Source organism: Lissotriton helveticus, chromosome 1_1 (genome assembly GCF_964261635.1).
Source record: "Lissotriton helveticus chromosome 1_1, aLisHel1.1, whole genome shotgun sequence".
NCBI classification, from domain to species: domain Eukaryota; kingdom Metazoa; phylum Chordata; class Amphibia; order Caudata; family Salamandridae; genus Lissotriton; species Lissotriton helveticus.
In genome coordinates this window covers 1,745,896,061-1,745,915,550 of record NC_136057.1, presented here as the reverse complement: position 1 = coordinate 1,745,915,550, position 19,490 = coordinate 1,745,896,061, and the positions used below count along the sequence as shown (strand labels likewise).

At 47.8% G+C, this 19,490-nt stretch overlaps 1 protein-coding gene across 1 annotated transcript in view; it reads right to left on the bottom strand.

Moving 5' to 3' along the window:
* The window catches only part of PPAN (peter pan homolog), a 150,805-nt gene that overhangs the window by 83,407 nt on the left and 47,908 nt on the right, over positions 1 to 19,490 (bottom strand). The window contains exons 7-9 of the mRNA XM_078639937.1: positions 15,899 to 16,006; positions 13,274 to 13,397; positions 1,513 to 1,591 (exon numbers count right to left, since the gene is read on the bottom strand). Coding sequence (XP_078496063.1) covers positions 1,513 to 1,591; positions 13,274 to 13,397; positions 15,899 to 16,006 — 311 coding nt within the window. The remainder of the gene's footprint in view (positions 1 to 1,512; positions 1,592 to 13,273; positions 13,398 to 15,898; positions 16,007 to 19,490) is intronic.

Below are 19,490 nucleotides of genomic sequence, written 5' to 3'. Positions count from 1 at the left end.
GCGCTTACGCGCTGTTCAACGCCACGAGACCTAAAAATGGCAGCATTTGGGCCCGACAACTGATTCCAACAAGGAAAATAACAAATACAGGCTTGTGACAAAACTTGCACTGGGACACTAACTGTTAGTTTGGCTAATGGAGACTAAGCCGAGGTACCTTCCCAACCAAGCCCTCATTTATACAACGTTCATCTGCCTAACAGATGGCCAGTGCAGGTCACAAGCAGAGCAAATTGTGGAATTGTAATTGAAGTCATTTCCCAATAGAGTAGCAATAAGGGGAACATGTAGTATTGCATGCAGGAAATGGAATAAAAAGCATGCTAGGTTACTGTTGCCATTTTCTTGGATTAGACCTCTTAAAGCCACTGAAGTCAATCTAGGCAGGGGCACAAGAGCACGATATATGCAATGCACACATGAAAGATGTTGATGACTTCAGGTCTGCAAAAATACATACATAAAAGGATATCTTGACACCAGAGCAGCAAAATCCTAAAACGTGGTAGTCTTGATTCAATAACGCAGTAGCATGTCAAGTTCTGCATGCTACACCCTACCCTTCACTAACCCCATCTGTTTTTAACCTATATGACTTTCATATGGTTGACCCTAGAATGCTTATTTTGACATCCATCCTATGTTGTGAACCTTGCAATCATGACCCGTAGGTCAGAGTGCTGTAGGTTTCAAGGTGCACCACACTAATGAGAACAAGCACTGCCGAAAGTTTTGAGGTTACTTCGGTTCCCTCTACAGAGGATACTGCTGAGCAATTTTGGATTCCCTGCTCTTTTGTGGCAGGGTCAGGACAGATTTGTGCATGTTTACTCAGAGTATGTAGTAGCGCAGTCAGCAAGTACAGAAAAAATTGAATTGGAAAACAAAATAAACGGAGTCATTATTAACGGCAGAGAGTAAATCAAGCGTTTTACCTATCAATTGTTTTTAACCTCTTCACTTGTTGAGATGTTCTATCCGTCGTCTTCTGTGACTCAGGAACTACATGGAATCTAGAATCAAGTGCATATATGCACCTGAGCACTTTTATCCTGTTCTTTCCAAACTACCCATACTTTACTATCCCAGAAACACGACCCATTTCACCTGGTGCAACAGCCAACTTTAAGCATGATGGATATTAGGTCTCACAATGCACATCCATCCTTTTTTCAATTTTAGCAGTGCCGAAATTCAATCTTGGTTTTGGGAAGGCAGATTATTTGCACCATTTTCTGCCATCGATTGTATAATTTAACCAAAGCACTCCATTAGGCTTGTAGTTTTTTATTTCCATATTTCCAAAGGACACAAAAGTACCAAATTATCACAAAACTACAATAAACAGGTGGAACATTATGTTTTTCACTGGCAATGAATATACATTTTTTTCACCTGAATAAGATCAGCATTTTTAAAACAAAACTGTAACCATTAAAAGAAGAGAAGCAGAAAGCTGATGGCTATTAAATGTTGCCCTTTTGTTTATCAGTAATATTAATTGGCACTTACTGAAACTGTGATAGAGCACATTTCCATTATTCAAGCCTTCTTCAATCTTCACGAGTTGAAGAGTCATCCTTGGTCCAATCTGACACATTAAATAAAATAACAGCCTATTTTGTCAATGGTATTAATTACGTTGCATTTACACATGGGCAGAAAGTACAAAAAAAATGGAAATTGGCAAAATGCAACTTATTTCAATCACGCCTATAATACACATAAAATACATCTGTTGGAAAACAGACAGATACGTCCCAGGCAGAGTTCGAGAGCATGGAGTGTCTTGGAATGGAATGTTTTTTTGCTGTGTGCGTTTGTAGGTGAGATGAGAGAGGCAGGAGAAGTCTTGTGACACACTTGCCAGATCCATACGGGAGGAAAGTACACTCTGGGCTGTCCCTGAATGGTGCATCACAGTGGGGCCCAAGTCTTACAACCTCCAATTACAGCTAATCCACGAAAGCTGTGGCGCTCGAAAGAATTAGAAACTAATCGTGCCCACAAAAGTTCATGATATTGTATCCTACAAGCCCCTGCACCCTAGCTAGAGCCATATAATGGACAACTCGTGGGGTATATGAAAGATTAATATGGAGCCTAAGAAAATACCAGACTCAGAATCCAGCCAGCTTGACCAAGTTTGCCGTATACAATAGGTTTTGGTTTCGGCATGTGATGGCACGTGAAATAAAATATTGCACTGTTAGAAGGTGGTTCGGACACTAGGGCCGCCCGGATTTTTCGCTTTTTGAGCATTTAATTATGGAGCTTTTACTGTGGGGAAGCCTCATAATCTGGGACTTATCCACAGTGAACTCATAATGAAGGACACTGTGTGGAGATTTTACTGGTGTCCGCCGGGCTTGACTAGGCCGCTGCGCAGCAGCTGGAGTATGGGACACCGTGCTGGTTACATGCAGACATGGGTGTACATGCGTGTGCACACGTGTAGGAGCTGCGCAGGGGAGATTCCTATCGTGCGCAGTCCAGGAGCAGCTACAGAGTGAATGGTGTGGCAGGACTTATGCAGAATTGGGTGGTGACATGGTATAGGCTTTATACCCTGGGAAGGAACATGCCAGGGAAAGTCAGTGTGTTTTACTGTGTTTTCACTTCATTATTCCGCTATGGGGATGTGGGGCCCATGGCTAAAATGACTTCCACAAAGCCTACAGATTCCAGACATGCACTTAAGTCCATTGTAGAGTAGGTGAAAATAAGTATTCTGCAGAGTCCAAAGACATATGTACTGCTTTTGGGTCATACAGAACTGTCATGTTTCTCTGAGCCAGCCATGACCAGACCCAGGCCGAGGGTTGACCACAGCTGGATGGATTGATAACCTTTCTTCCACAAGCTAGGGCCTCCTCTCCACAAAGAAGAAGATGGGTGGGGCTACAGGCTCATCCATTAGCAGCTGTCACTGGGTGCCAGGCACCAGGCTGCAGCAAGAAGGAAAGAGTTGGGTTTCAGAGGCCATGTGGCCAGAGACACTGGACAACTCCATTTGTAACAAACCAAGAGGCTGGACAAGAAGGAGGGAGCAGGGGAAGGGAAGTGATGTGTTGCTGTTTGATAGGACCCACAGAGACTTTCTGCCAGCCCCCTACTCAACTTTTAAAAAGTACTTGCACAGGAAGAGAAGCTCTCTCTGGGGTGTGGTCTGCTGAGGTGGAAGGTGCTGGAGGCTGGCAATGGGCAGTTGGAAGGAGAGACCCCCTGACTGTCACCCAGGCCCCTAACAGCACCAGAAGAAGCACCCTGGACCGATGCGCAGAAGCAGGGGCCTCTGCGCAGGGAGAAGAGAGGCGCAGGAGGAGAGCCAGGTGAAAGGCTGGCGCAGGGAGCCAGTGCAGACCGCTCCCTGCAGAATGCACCCTCTTGGAGACCCGGAGGGTGAAGGAGTGCTCACAGTGGCTGGGGTGCACCGCCAGGAGCAAGAAGACGCGAAAATGGGGCAGATCGGACCTCCAGGGGTTGAGATATGGCCCCTAGAAGGTGAGCGACCTTTGACTTGTGGCCCCCTGATGGCGAAGCGCGTGAGGCTCCGCCGCCGGTTCAGAAAAGGTCCCCGGGGTGGGTCAGGTCCCGGGGACTGCCCCCCAATGTGCAGAGTCTGCGGGGGTCCTGGGTGGGACCGGAACAAGGAAGGAGGAGCCAGGGGTCCGGGTGGGTACCGGGCCCCCGACCAAAGCGCGGAGCGGCCGGGTGTGGGCTCCTCGCGTCGCATACCCTTACCCAGGGGTCCGGGTGGGACCGGGCCCCCCACCGAGGCCCCAGAAAGCGGCAGGAGCTTGAAGTGCCCCATGATGCCTTGCAAGGCATGAGGAATTTATTTATTCAAAGTTTTATATAGCGCGAACAAGATCTTTACAGATATCAGAGCGCTTCACAGAGACAGGGGCAAAAGGAGGGTGACTAAACAGACTATTGGGTACAGTATAATAGTCAGCATAATAGGATAGCAGTCATGTACAGATAAAATATCAATAAACAATCAGGTAACCAGTAATATAAGACGGCGCAAAGTCTTTGATCCAGCTACAATAGAGTTCAGGTGAACTTTGGCTGTAGGGATGGCTTATACCATTTTCTTAGAATTAGAGAGAACAAGGGGTAGGGGCATCAAGAGGGTGATTCAACAAACTAATGTGTACCATATAGTAGTCGGTAGTAAGTGAGTAGCATAATAGGATCGCAATCAAGTAAGAATATAATGCCAATAGACAATCAGGTAACCAATGATAAAAAGCGGTGCAAAGTCTCTGATCCAACAACAGTAAAGTTCAGGTGAACTTGGCCATAAGGATGGTTTTCACCTCTTTCTTGAAGAATGCAGTGGAGGAGATAAGCCTGGTTTCAGGAGGGAGTGCATTCCAGATCCTGGGTGCCATTCCTGAGAAGGAGCGTTTGTATGTTTTTTCCTTTCGGAATCTACGAGGTTTCAGGAGTAAACTTTTTGTACTTCTGTTGGATCTCGAACCTCCTGATATAGACAACTTTTGAGTGAGGTAGTTGGGTGCCTTGTGGTGTACGGCCGAGTGTGTCATAACAGCAATTTTCAGCTGTATTCTGGCTTCAAAAGGCAGCCATTTCAGGGATTTTAAGTCAGGGGATATATGAGAGTGTTTTCTTGAGCCAGTACTGAGTCTCTCGGCAGCGTTCAGGGAGGCTCTTAGGGGTGCGGTTGTTGATAGAGGGAGTCCGCTGAGGGCCACAATTCCATAGTCTATGCGGGGGATGACTAGGGCTTGTACAGCAGTTTGGAAGTCCTGGGAAGAAGGGTTTAAGTTTCCTCAATGTGTTGATTTGGAAATTAGCTCCTTTCGTTGCTTTGCTAACGTGCTGTTGCATGTTGAGCTTGGCGTCAAGTGTGATGCCTAAGGATTTCGCAGAATCCACGATGGTGGGTTGGACATTGAGTGCTGTTAGGTGATTGAGCCAGATTTGGGTGGTGGTAATTTTCGCAGGAGGTGAGATCAGAAGGAACTCAGTTTTCAGAGCATTTAGTTTGAGGTGATTATCGGCCAACCACAATTGGGTGTTTCTAAGTGTGGAGTTCAGAAGTTTGATAGCTTTCAGGGATTGTAGCTTTAGGTAAAGTTGAGTGTCATCGGCGTACATATGGAATTGTACATTGGATGCTTGGAGCAAGGTGGCGAGAGGTTCCATGACGAGGTTGAACAGTGTGGGGGAAAGGGAAGATCCTTGTGGGACGCCTAAATCTACTGGCACAGGTGAGGACAGCACATTGTTGATCTTGAACTTCTGAGACCGGTTAGGTAGGAAGGAAGTAAACCATTTGAGAACAGTCCCGGATAAACCCATTCTAGTGTTTAGCAGCTCCAGTAGGTTCTCGTGTTTGACCGTGTCAAATGCTGAGGAGAGATCAAGAAGGAGGAGGAGGCAGGAATCATTGCGATCAAGGATTTGGAGGGCGTCATCAATTATGTGCGTCATGGCCGTTTCCGTGCTATGTTTCGCTCGGAAGCCTGATTGATGAGGGTTGAGGAGGTCAAACTGGTCAATGTGTTTTGTTAGTTGGAGTTATACACATTTTTCCAGCAGTTTGGCCAGGGTGGGGATATTGGTGATAGGGCGTTAATTGTTTAGGTCAGACGGGTCAGCTGTAGGTTTCTTGAGTATAGGCGTGACTTGCCCCACCTTGAGGGAGTCTGGGATGAGACCTTGTTGAAGGGAGCTGTTGATGATTTTAGTCCAAAGTGGGAGGAGCAGGGGGATGAAGTCTTTTACAGCATTAGCAGGTAGGGGGTCTATGAGGTGATTAGAGGGCTTCAAGGTGCCGAGCAATTTGTGTATTGCTTCTTCAGAGTAGGTGTCGAAGGACGTCCATGATGCGTTATTTTTAGGTTGAGTGTTAGACATTCTGATGTGGCTGGGGTATCGGCATACATCATTGATGAGGTCACTTCTTATGTTGTCGGTCTTTAGCTTAAAGAAAGCAGAAAAGTCTTCACAGTGTGGGGTATCGCTTGTTGTGCTGTTTGATTGTAAGGGTTGCGTCTTGGTTTGAGTTTTGATTAGTTCGAACAGTTTTTTTGGCCTGTTTTTTGCTTGGTCCAGCTGGAGGCTAAAGAAGTCAGATTTTGCGCGCTTGATTTTCCTAAAGTAGGCATTTCTCTTGTTCTTAAGCGTTTTGAGATGCAGTGATGAGGGGTCAGATCTCCAGGTGCGCTCTGCCATTCGCATAGCACGCCTGTCTTCATTGAGTCTGCCGTCATACCAAGGGTTTGAGTTCTTGGTGGAGACTCTCTTCAGTTGCAGTGGGGCGGCTTCGTTGATTATTGAGTTCATAGAGTCGAGGTAGTGGTCGGTCAGTGATTGAACATCCAAGGCGCCCGAAGGGGGAAGGAGGAGACTGCAGGTGTGGGGAGGCAGGGAATTGGGGTTAAGATTCTTCATGACCCTTTTCCAGATCTTGGATTTGGTAGGTTGAGCCGGGTTAGGTTTAACTTTTTCGTTGATAAAGAAGGTGATAATGTGGTGGTCTGACCAGTCACAGGGTTGGATCGCCTCCAGTTGGGTAGAGTCCTCTTATGCGATGATGAGATCGAGTATCGAGCCTTTGTCGTGTGTTGGGCTGTTGCATATTTGGGTGAGGTCAAGCGCATTAAGGAAAGTTTTGAGACTATTCACCACTGCGTCTTTCTGATCGTTCCAGTGGAGATTAAAGTCACCCAGGTAGATTTGAGTGATCTGCCGACTGGCATTGGATGTGATCGTGTCCATGAGTTGTTGGGTGAAGGTGAGGTTGTCCCCAGGCGGGTGATAGATGAGATGTAAAGCACATACTTGTTTGCCCTCGCTGGAGATATCGAGGCAGAAGAGTTCACAGGAAGTGAGGGAGGGGGAGGTGGCTTTAGTAATGGAGAGGTTGCTCCTAAAAATGCATGCGATTCCCCCGCCCGTCTTGCCGGGCCTGTCAAGTCTAATGATGTGATAATTGGGGGGGACTAGTATGTCCATTATAGGTGTAGAAGCTTCAGTTAGCCACGTTTCAGTCAGAATGGCTAGGTCCAGATCCATTGTTGTGACGAGATCCGCGATGTCTCTGGGCCGATCTGCAATTGAGTAGGATGCATTTGAGTCTGGGGGTGAGAAGGGTGGTCGAGCCTTCTAGGGAGAGGGGGACTTTTCTGAGATTGTTGGGGACGGAGCCTCTGTTGCTTAGAGTTGGGGGCCTAAGGGGATTTGTGAGAATTGTGGGTATGGGGAGGTGTGTGATGGTTGTGTGTTTTACAGGACCTGGGCCAAAAGAGCGAAGGAGGGAGCATAAGTCGCGGTCCGACAGGGAGTTGAGGGCGCGACGGGGGCGGTGGGTGTGATTGCGAGCGGGGATAGTGGGCCAGCGCGGGGAGAGTTGGATGCGAGGGTCTGTGGGGAGGGTGGGGCGTTTGTTGGGTAATGGAGTGGTGGGGGGTTGTCTGGGGTGTGTATAGAGAAGTTCTTTGATGGTGTGGAGATCTTCTTTGACTTGTAGGAGGGTGGATAAAATCATGTCCAGAGGTGGATTGGGGATGGTGTTGGTGATGAGAGCCGTGGGCGAGTGGTTGAGTAGTGAGCTGGAAAGCGAGCTGGGTACGGAGGGGGGGATATGCTAGCGTTATTGGAGGGCTCTGCGGTAATAGTGAGTGGGATGGCATTCGATGTGTGAGAGAATTTGTGGGCGAGGGGTGTGGGTGAGGTAGGGGGAGGGTGGGAGGCATAGGTGGAGACGTCGGTGGGAGGCGGCGCCGGTGAGTTGAGGAGTGAGTGAAGGCTGAAGACAATGGGGGTGGCAGGAAGGTAGTGGGGGCTGAGAATGGGGGGGGATGTTAAGGTAAGGGAGGTGGTATGTTCTGTGGGTCTAGTTGGGAGGGTGGGGAAGTGGGGAGTGAGAGTGGGGGGGGGGGAGATAGGGTGGGGGAAGGATCTGCCGCGGGGGGGTGAGGGGGGGGAGATAAGCTCCGGGCGGTGGTGGGTTCAGCAAAAATCGTGGGAGGTGTGAGGTGGGGGGAAGGGAGGGTGGGGGTATGGAGGATGTATGAGGGGGAGTGATCTCCGCCAGTAGATGAGGGGTGAGGAGGGGTTAGGTTGGGTGTGTGACTGACTATAGCGCTGGGGGGATGGGAGAGGTGTGTGTCAATCCGCTGTTGAGATGGGTAAGGCAAGTTAGATTGAGGATTGGAGTTGGAGGGTGTTGTGTAGCTTGATGTGTTCGGAGTGGAGGTCCGCCGTTTGGCGATGTGTTCTAAGAAGGTAGGGAACAGGTTGTCGAGTCGGTCGAGGTTCCTATCAGTGGCTTGGAATAGTATGGTCCCGTTGTTGTAGATGGTGATGGTGGCTTTGCCTGGGAAAACTTGGGATGGCGTGATAGACAGCGTTAGGCCATGAGCGGATTTACTGGTGGTGGAGCTAGTGAGAATGTAGAGGAGCGCTTTCCTCCACTGTGCTCTACGCAGAGTGTAGAAAATGATATCGGTGCTTGTGGCTCCATTGATCAGTGAGAAGTAGGTGTCCACAAACGGGGTTTCAGGGTGTGCCTTCAGGAGGTTGTGTTTGTAGCGTTTGGCGTTTTTTTTGGAGAGCTCGGGTGGGTAGTTGATTTTGTATGTGTGTTCGCCCATGCGTTCCATAGTGGAAGAAGCGTAGGTAGAAGAGGGGGGGTGTACGTGGGTGAGTGTGTGAAATTGCAGGGCTGTAAGCCCAAGTAGACTTACGTATGGGCAGTTGGTAAGGATGACTAGTCTAAGATGGCCACCCCAATGGAGGACTAGTCAAAGATGGCCACCAGAATAGCATAAAGGGAGACAAGAGTGGTAGTCCTTTCTCTGTTGTTGGTGTGCCTTAGAGAGATAGTTTCCCTTTCTGCTCAGGGGCAGGTCGAGTTAGTCCATCTTCTGTGTTGTTAGGTGGGGAGGAGAGAGATTAGCTTCCATGCTGCTTGGAGGCGAGGAGAGAGACTTATCTCTGTTTTGTTGACCTGTGACCACGTTGGTATGTAGCCTCATGGTCATCTGGTGGGCAGTGGAGGCGATGTATGGCTCCGGTATATGGCCCCAGCCGTTTTAGGTAATGGAGAGTGAGAAGAGTGAAAAGACCGCCATGCCGCGAAGATAATTTGCAAGCAGATGCACTCCATTAATGAATAATAGCCGATGTTAGTGCTATCAGTATTTTTTTCATTTATTCAAAGCATTTCCTGGGCATTTCCTGGGGGGGCGGGGCTATTAGACGCCTTTTCTCCATGTGCAAGGCTTCGTGTGGTTCAGCCGACCCAACGCCCAGCTCTCCCACCAGCACCGCAGCCCAATCGCCACTGAACAGCCGCTCCGCTGCCCCTCACCTCCACAGCTCCCGGTGTGCAGTCGGCGAGAGGGGAGAGAGGCCAGATGCACCTCCGTCGTGAGCCGCGCAGACCGGGGTCCGGTGCTCCAGTGCAGGGACCAGTCCTCCGGTGCCTCTACAGCGCCGCTCGCTGTCTTCCACGTCGGCTCTCTCGGCAGGAGGGTCGGCCCGTCGCTTTGCTCCGTACTGCTGTGTCGGGGCACCTCCTTAATATCCACAGGCTGCACGGCAGTGACTGCAGCCCCGGCAGGCAGTCCCGGCAGTCTCCAGACCGTCGACAGGGGGAACCGAAGACCGATCCGATGACCGCCAGTGACCAGCGATCGCAGCAGACAGCCGCAGCAGACAGCCACGGCAGGCAGCCACGGCAGCGTCGGGGCCCCAGACAACAGCGCCTCTCCGACGCCCACAGCCTCCCGGTCACCAGCCGCCACCAGCCTCCTCGGCGATCGCAGCATCCACAGTGGCTCTCCCCCGCTGTCTCCTGCTCCGCCGATGCTCCGGTGACAGTCGCAGGGGTCCCAGCCGCCAGTGCCACAGGTAGGTGTCTTACATCGATGTTGCTGTTCGATCCAGTTACTTTTGTGGCCAATCCAGTTACTCGTTTATCAATCCAGTTACTCGTACTTGTTTTTCTCGCAAAAAGATGAGTGCTATCGGGGATAAATCCAAGAGAGGGATCCCGAGCACTGGGAGCTCCGGACAAGAGCTCCTACCGGGCGGCCATCTTAGTGAAAGTCCATAGTAGCTTGTGTCGATTCTTCACAGTAACAGGTGCAGAAGTGTTGGATTGTTTTTGGCGTTTTGGTGGCCCCCAGAGGAGAGGGGTCACCCTTGAGTGTGAAAAGGTGCTGGGGGGAGCTGCTGGAGCAGCGCAGTCTCGCCCCCAGCACAAAGCTAAGTCCCATCCTAAGTTTCTTGAGGATTTAAAAAGAATAACTCCTCAAAACTCAGCGAAGATTGCATCACCTCCTAGGCTGGAACTTTTGTTCTACAGCTGGGGGTACATTGAGAAGTGCATCAAAGATTGAAAGGCTGAGTTGGAGATGTCTCGAGAAGAGCATCCCCTGGAGGTGAAATGACGTAATTGCAGGGAAATGCATTTATTAATGGTTATTTCTTTTAGAGAGACTGATGTTCAATGTGAAGTACTGGTGTAAGGGTATGTCACAAGCAAAGTGGATTTAAGTGGCTAGACACTCCTGCTAGGGTGTTTGACGGTATTTACAACTTAATCCTGTGATCATCTGTGATGCCTTTAGGGGCTGTAATTGCAATGCATTTTTAATGATATCCAAATGTGCTGATACTGTCATTCTAAAGTGTGCGTAAACATGTAGTCTTGCTGCTGCGCTTAGGTGAAGATCCCAGACTTTTAGCCCTTAACCACATGGATGCTGTAAATATTTCTCTGCTGTGCTGCAGATCCCAGAGTCCCACTGTTCATGACAAGCTCAGCTCGTCATGAGCACACAAGCAGTGTAGTGCATGACGAGCTGAGCTCGTCATGAGCATGGAAGGGGTTAAGATGTAGAGGTGTATACTTTAGGGTCAGTAGGAGATGCTTGGTCAGGGTCATGTGTCACCAAGGCAGGTGTATCCCTGTTTAATGCTTGTTGAGGTAATGGGAGGGGGACACCACTGGGATGGTGCCAGTGCGCAGGGCCCTCGCTCCAGGATAGGTTCAACTAATTGCATTGGGGGCAAGATGATGTGCATACATAGAAGTGGTGGTATTAGACCCCACCCCCCTCCTGCAGGAGGGGTGGAGATGTTATGCAATGTCACAAAGTAATTCCAACAGCTTATGTATATTTGTAAATTGGTGTATAGTATTGAGTGGTGTGTGTGTTTAATAAATGTACTCTTACTTTTATAAAGCAAAGTACAGACTGGACAATCAATTATTGAGTGTTATTTTTGCGCACCTGCAAATGGCGATTACAGCCCACACCACCTCCCTTGAGTAAGCCTCAGACTGCTCTGCAACACTACCCTCAGAGTCAGGCGCTGCCCTAGGGTGTTTGGTTCCTAGTGAAGGACAAATGTGTCATGTTATTTGTGCAGGCCTCACAGATGCTGCCTCGTTTTCCAACATGCACACTCTAAACACTCCATCAATTTCTATGCAATGACTACTAACTTAGGTCTTGAAACATTTAATATCATAAACAATTTGAGTAATCCTTATTTCTGTCAAGATGCAAGTTTCCTTGCCTTAAACACTCTGCGATGAGCGAACTACTTTGCCAATAAAATTCAGAACTTGACACATGGTTTTTTAAGGGATTTCTACGCTGTACTATCTTTATCCACACTTAGCACTTTGTTAACTTAAAGGTTTCTTTAATTCCCTCTTGCTGCAGAAAACTTTGTGAGGGATAAGATTCTGACCCATAAAACTACATCACCTTTGGCCCAGTGTCTGGTAAAGGTCCTGAAATGTTTATCCACAGTCACAGTACTTAAAGCAAAGACTATCCAGTCTCTCAGTTTGGGGAATCTTGGTGAAGCATTGAAATAGACAGGTGTCCTACCCCAACTCAAAAAAATTAAAGGTCGATGTGGCTTCTAAGGAGCTGTCTAACTTTAGACCTCGATCTCCCTTCTTAGGCGCCCACGAAGAATCTTGAAGCCCATGTTATCTTAATGATGGTGTGCTATCTAGAGGCACCTAATGTCTATGGCACCCGTCAATCAGGTATTAATCCTTTTTTTAGTGCTGGATCTATACTAATTACAGTCCTCAAAGAGATCAAATATTGCCTTGACAGAAAAAACTAGGTGGTCCTTCCAGATAGATCTGCTGACTGACACAGTCTCCCACCACATTCTCATGCAAAGGGGGCATAATGTCTGTCTGGGAGGCTGTGCCCTTAATTTGTTTCCATACTTCCTACCCAGTAGTTTTCAGGCACTCTCTTCCCCCCTACCCCAGTTCCAAATCATATTTCAAGAATCTTCCCTGTGGTGTTGCTCAAGGCTCTAAATCAAGTCCGACCCTTTTTAATCTTTGTGGCACTACTTGCTGCCATTACCCGGCCTTCCAGATTCGGATACTTTAGCTACACAGCTTATCAAGCGGCAAGGAGACGTCTCATCCCTCAAAAACAGTTTTAGAAATTGTACGTCAGGAGTTGCTAAATGGACGCAAGAAAATTCTCCCAACTTAAGCTTATCCATAAAGGAAGGTTTTTTTGGGGGGGGGACATGAACCTGTCTAGGATGCGGATTGGTGAATAACGTCCCTTGGGCCCCTGCCACCACTGACTTCTTCCTCAACTGAGAGGGATCATTTGCAATAAAGCGGATCTTTCCTGGAGTAGATGTCGGAGTAAGTTTCCTCCTGTGTGTTCCTGCTAAGGGTCTGAAGAAGGTCCTTCCGCTTATGCCCAAAGCCTACTAAAGGACTATAATTCGAGCAGCCATCTTACAAGAATGTTACTCTGTCTTTGTATTGCTACCCATAAAAACATACGCAGAGATAGCAAGTTATGCAAAAGACAGCAGCTCGCCTGCAGTTAGTAATCAGGAAATACAAGTCCTGCTCGCCTGTCATCACTTGCACAACATCAGAGCTCGCAGTGGAATAGATTTTGAAAATTGGTCTCCAATGCAGAAGGACCCCCTTTTTCATCACAGCATGAAAATAAAAGTACACGGCTGTAAACATTCATCTTTTACTTGCTGGTAAACAAATGCACTTCAGCATTTTCACTATTACTTTCCCATCACTTACATTACATTTGTCATACTTTTGCTAAATTGTTTTGAAAGATTTTTGGGCTCTGGCACTTTCTACCTTCTAGCAAGCGGTAAGAGTTTGATTGCTGTGTGACAGCTACGAACAGCAAAGAGAACATTGTAGGCTCCCAAAGCATGGCGTGTAGTGGAATGGGTTGTTTTACATCACACTAACCTCAGTGAGTCTTACTGCACTCTGCTGGGCTTTCATGTTGCCTCGGCCAGCGTATACCTGGGGAAGCTCGGTTATGTTGTGTTCCCCATCCTGTTCAGCCTCACTCTCAGACAAGTTGGCACCTCTTGGAAGAGAAAAGATGAAAATAAAAAAGTGTAAAAATTAAAATACATCCAAACACTTATCCATTACACCCCAAAAAACCCAATCTCCAGAACTTCCTGTGTAATAAAAACAAAGAAATGGGGTCCACCATAGACTTTGCCCAGAAAGCAAACTTAATGCAGCTCTAATAGAAGGGAACAGAAGAGGTTCCAACTATTCACTCACTAGAGTAGAACAAAATGCACCTGGCTTCTCTATCATGGCCAAGGAATAGCACGGAGCCTTTTTTAATGCAAGCAGGTGTAGGACAATTGGATATTATGAGAAGCTTGAGATACAGAGAAAGTGAAGAGTTTGAGGCACATGGATGATGCACAAAGAGAGAACACATGGACGAACCGTGTAAGAAGTTTGAAGCGCATGGATGGACAGAGTGAACAATCTGGGGCATGTGGACCTATGAGATCTAGAGGCACATGGACTGAACATGGGTAACATGGACAGAAAGTAAAGAATATGGTGCAAATTGAGTTGTTAAGGGCGTGGGTAACAGAAGATCAGCATGAGATCTATGGGACACAGACACATGAGGAGCTTGGGACACAGCGAGGAGCTTGCATCCCATAACATGTGAGGAGCTTGAAACACCAAGTGTTAAGAGCTTAAGACACACAGGGGCAGAGTGCGAGGAGTATGGAGCACAGTGGCAGCTGGAGGAGTTTGGGCCATCGGCCAGAATCTGAAGCGATGTTGGCAATTGGACAGTGAAGAACTTTGGGTACAGGATCAGAAACAACTTACGGCAAATGGATTTACATGGAGGGGTATATCCACCACATTTACGGTGTCAGGCATTTGTAGTATGCAGAGTGAAGAGCCTGTTTCGTCAATCAGAACTGTAGGGTATTACCTTGCTTTTATATGGTACTTAATGTAAAAGTTTGTTCATTTCTAAATGTTTTAAAAAACAGGTGTTAATATTAGCTAATTTAAAGCCAATCCATTCATTTCCTTCAGAAGTATAGAAGGCCAGGTCAAAGGACCATAGGTTCAAATTAATTAGATCAAATCACAATGGGTGCAAGTAGAAAGTGCTCAAGTCACTGAGCCAAGAAGCCAACTTCTTGAGGCCATCCAGCTTAGTGTGGACCATATGGATTGGAATGCTCCGATTTTGTTTCAGACCGCCATCTTTAAAGGCGTACTGAGAATTCAGAGTCCAAAGAAAGAACCATAGCATCTTGAGGAAATGTGCCTTGGATAGAATTGCAGATTTCGGTTATGTCCCTTTAATCCCAAAAGCACCAGCTCAAGGGATGTATGCATAGAGGCCGGTTTGGTGTATGGTGAAGGAGAGTACGTTTTTAACCAAAGATGCAAGATGGTGTGCTAAGAGGATGGGGAGCCTTTCTGTCTCGATATCGGGAGCAACAACCGTTTCAGCTTCAAGGAGAGAGTGCCGATGCAGCACTTTTGGGCTTGGGAGCTTTACTCTCCATGTTAAAGGGCTAATAAAAGCATCACTCACATTTTTAGCGCTCAGTGGCGTCAAATGAAGAAAAAGGCATGGAAAGCAGTTCTGAATTTACCAGGATGTCAGTTATTAGATGGGCCATCTTCCATCAGACGGCAGATATCATAAGAGAATGCATGTGCTACATTCTGTAGGAACGCTTGCAAACCTCACTTAAAGGACTCACGTCATTCAAAGGTCTGGAGGAAATGCCCAACTACATACAGGGCCACTTGTTTGTTTCACACATCATGAGGCATGCTGCATCTTCTAGTTAGTTTCTGATGCAACTACACCAAGCCTTTCGTGTGAACGCTGGGTGCACTGAGTCACAAATAGAAGAATAAGTGTGTTTAAAGTAGGATTCTTACAGCATGCCGTGTGTCAAATGTCCTTATTAGTGGTCTCTGTGTAAAGGACAAGCCTTCAGTTCAGTGATACGAATACAGAGTTGAGTCCTCCCACTGACAGGTAACTCAGCAAGAAACAAATACTTTTTTGTGCACTACATTAATGGGCTGTGTGAACCCTAAGATGTACATAGCAGATTAAGGGAAACCGTAATCATGTACTCAACTATAGCAATTCTCTACAACTGGCATCCAATGCAGGAATAAGGCATATAAACTTTACGGACTTTCAGGGCAGCAGAAAATAAACACCAGGAAATAGAGTAATGCAATTAACCGCTATAAACAGAGCAGGGTAAAAGAAAACAAAATAAATTGAGTTTGTATTTCAAGTACAAATAACATCAGTAACATGGAGAGGGCACCAATCAATCACCTTACTCACAGACAAACAGATGATATTAAGATGCACCTGCCCACTGAACTACTGTTTGTGCCTCCCCTATCTCGAAAAACCCTCTAGCACCCATAGGCTCCTAGAAAGGTTTTTGACACTGCACCAGAGTTAGCATTTAAACAAACCACCAACCAAACCAAATCAGTTTTCTTTAAAAGGCCATGAATCAGAAACACAGTGTCATGATAGATACCACTTACTTAACCAGAAGTTCACTAATGTCCTCCCACTTGCTCATATTTGGGAACTTCTCCTGCAGCAACTTCTTCATTCCTTTGCTCATACCCACGGGGACGACTTTCAGGCTGCTGCAGGGGACAAAGCATGACCGGCATCAACAGAGGCAGCGCTTCCTGCAGGGACAGGCAATGTGACACTACAGAAGATCAGTGAAAATACAGGGGGCATCAACAATGGCCTAACTAGCAACACAACCGGTGTCATTTCTTCCAATAAAAGAACAGCCGCTATCTAAAGAACATGTGCTTAGAAAAATGAGCAATTCTTCAACAACTGAATGGTTACTTACCAGCAGGAGCAGTTTTGCTGCTTGAACAGTTTGATTCACAGCATTATTCCACCATCTAGTAGTTGGGTCCAGAATGCTGTCTTTGTCCTTTTTTAGTATTTATTTATCCTCCATCGAAGACCTCGAGCATTTGGCTGTAAGTCCTACCTTGAGGATGTCAGACGTACCACCTAGAAACCTCTGTAGGTAGTAGCCATCTTTATATTCTATTCCACCCCTTCCTCCTCCTCTCCCTGTTGCAAAGTGTCTCAGATGAGTAGGACGGTTCGCATGTGAATCCAGAAACTTTCAAGCTGAAAAACTAAATGGTTATTTACCAGCAGAAGAAGTTTTGCAGCTTAAAATGATTTCTAGATTCACACACTGTGCATTAAATTTGAAATGGTTTTGTGTTTGCTCGTCTGAGATTGGACTACGATGAGCTTGTATCTGCAAAAAAGTGCTTTACTACTCTCCCACCTCTGCTTCTTTGATGGCAGAAATGTTTGGTAAAGATGTGCGTAGAGGACCATTTGGCTCCCTTACATATATCCTCGATTGACATTGGCGATGAATGCGAGGGTTGCTCCCCTTTTAGGTCGAGTCTGGGCAGCGCAGGCACTGCTCGGCGAGGCATGCTGTATTTAGGTATGGACTCGAAGCTCCGCCCATTTTCCTCCAATCTTTTCAATTGGATCAGGTTACTGTCCTTTCAAAATGGTTGCTTTTGATTCATGAATAAGCTTAGTAGTCCGTCCTTAGTACCGCCTTGTCTGCATTTGTAACCTCCCAGACAGGACCTTTTACTTGTGTTTTTACTCAGTATGTTATTTTTAGTATGTTAGCACTATTTTCTTGAACGATTTCTCCCATTCCACCCACGACATGCTTTCCTGTAACGCAGCACAGCACCTGCTTTTAATATTTGTTTGTTGTAATAGCGAACACGTCATATTTACAAAACCAGATTGCATGTAATGGCGCAGCATCATATTATTAAATTTGCTTGCACCTTTTAAATCGATTTTTAATTTTTTGGGCAGTGCAGACCCCTTTAACTATGGCGGCCGCGCTCCTTTATTAGGTCTCGTGACCTATCAATGCGCATTGAGAGAAGCGAGACTATAGGGCTTTAAACAAAGTTTAACTAACTGCGGCGATTTGGTGCTGTGCCCGAAAATGCGCGTGCACATCACCAAATCGGCATCTGTTCCCAAAGCCACACTCCTCCCACACCTTTGAAGTGAAGCTTAGCTTCACTTCAAAGGCCCCGGCTGCTTCACACCCTCATGCCGCTCTCCCCGCTTCGCCCCCTCCCCTGCCCGCCGTGTGTCTCCCCTTCGGTGTCTTAAGTTGTTGTGTGCAATCTCAACAATGACCTGGACCTATTGTCTGTTTTAGTTATGTTTTTGTGGGTAACAAAGTTGCTGTTTCATAGATGAGTCTGTAAACATATAGTCTGTTCATTAGACCAGTTTTCATTCTTGTGAGAATCAGTACCGCTTCATATGCATCTCCAGTCTGGTTGCAAAGAGCACTGCCAGGAACCAATCATAGCAGCGTTAGTGTGATTTTAGTGCATCAAACTACTATAGCACTTTATTGCGTAAAAATGTTTATTTCTAAAGGTTTTTTTTGTTAACAGTTTTACATCCTAATATTGCACGTCATCTAATAACCCTCTTCACACTCTATTATGAATCCAGAGCAGGAGAGTCTGGCCTGGATTCCCTCTTGCCTTAACTTCTTTCCCTGCATGCCTCCTCTCTCTGGTTATAGCCTACTCTGTTTAACGTAATCATTTAATGTATTTATCCAAATTGCCAACGCGTAATTTCATGAGCCTCATCCTTGCCGCCTTTGAACCCCTATCCGTATGATCATTATTCTTGTTTGTCGCCCTGCCCTTTGCTTAGTCACTATACCTGTCTTCTGTTTCATGCTCCCCCTCTGCCCTTTCTGTCCTGAGAGCAGTTTACTTGGCAGTGGAAGACGGTACTTGAAGGTAATCAGCAGAAGTCCTGACCAAGCTGCCCTCGTGTCCTTGTCATTCCTCTCTCTACCTGTACTGGAGCTCGAAGCCATCTCCTCTGCGTTCGGCTCCGTTCTGATTACCTCTGAGTCCTCCACATCACCTGTTCTTTCACTTTCGCTTTCTCGTTATATGCCCATATACATCTCCCCTCACACTCACCCTCACCCTCGCTCACCCTCACCTTCACTCACCCTCACTCACCCTCACCTTCACTCACCCTCACTCACCCTCACCCCCTCAAAATCACTCACCCTCACTCACCCTCAACCCCTCACCCTCATTCACCCTCACTCACCCTCACCCTCACTCACCCTCAACGCCTCACTCACCCTCACCCACCCTCACTCACCCTCACTCACCCTCACTCACTCACCCTCACCCTCACTCACCCTCACCCTCACCCACCCTCACCCTCACCCACCCTCACTCACCCTCACCCCCACTCACCCTCACCCCCCCTCACCCTCACTCACCCTCAACCCCTCACCCTCACTCTCTCACCCTCAACCCATCACCCTCACTCACCCTCAACCCCTCACCCTCACTCACCCTCAACCCCTCACCCTCACTCACCCTCAACCCCTCACCCTCACCCCCTCACTCACCCTCACTCACCTTCACCCTCACTCACCCTCAACCCCTCACCCTCACTCACCCTCAACCCCTCACCCTCACCCTCACTCACCCTCAACCCCTCACTCACCCTCACCCTCCCTCACTCACCCACCCTCACCCCCTCTCACCCTCACTCACCCTCACCCTCACTCACCCTCACCCTCAACCCCTCACCCTCAACCCCTCACCTTCACTCACCCTCACCCTCACTCACCCTCACCCTCACTCACCCTCAACCCCTCACCCACCCTCACCCTCCCTCAACCCCTCACCCTCCCTCAACCCCTCACCCTCCCTCAACCCCTCACCCTCACTCACCCTCAACCCCTCACCCTCGTTCACCCTCACCCTCACTCACCCTCACCCACCCTCAACCCCTCACTCACCCTCAACCCCTCACCCTCACCCTCAACCCCTCACCCTCAACCCCTCACCCTCATCCTCACCCACCCTCAACCCCTCACTCACCCTCAACCCCTCACTCACCCTCAACCCCTCACTCACCCTCAACCTCACTCACCCTCAACCCCTCACCCTCACCCACCCTCACTCACCCTCAACCCCTCACCCTCAACCCCTCACCCTCTCATCCTCACCCACCCTTGTCGTAATTAAGCATTAGCAGAAGACATCC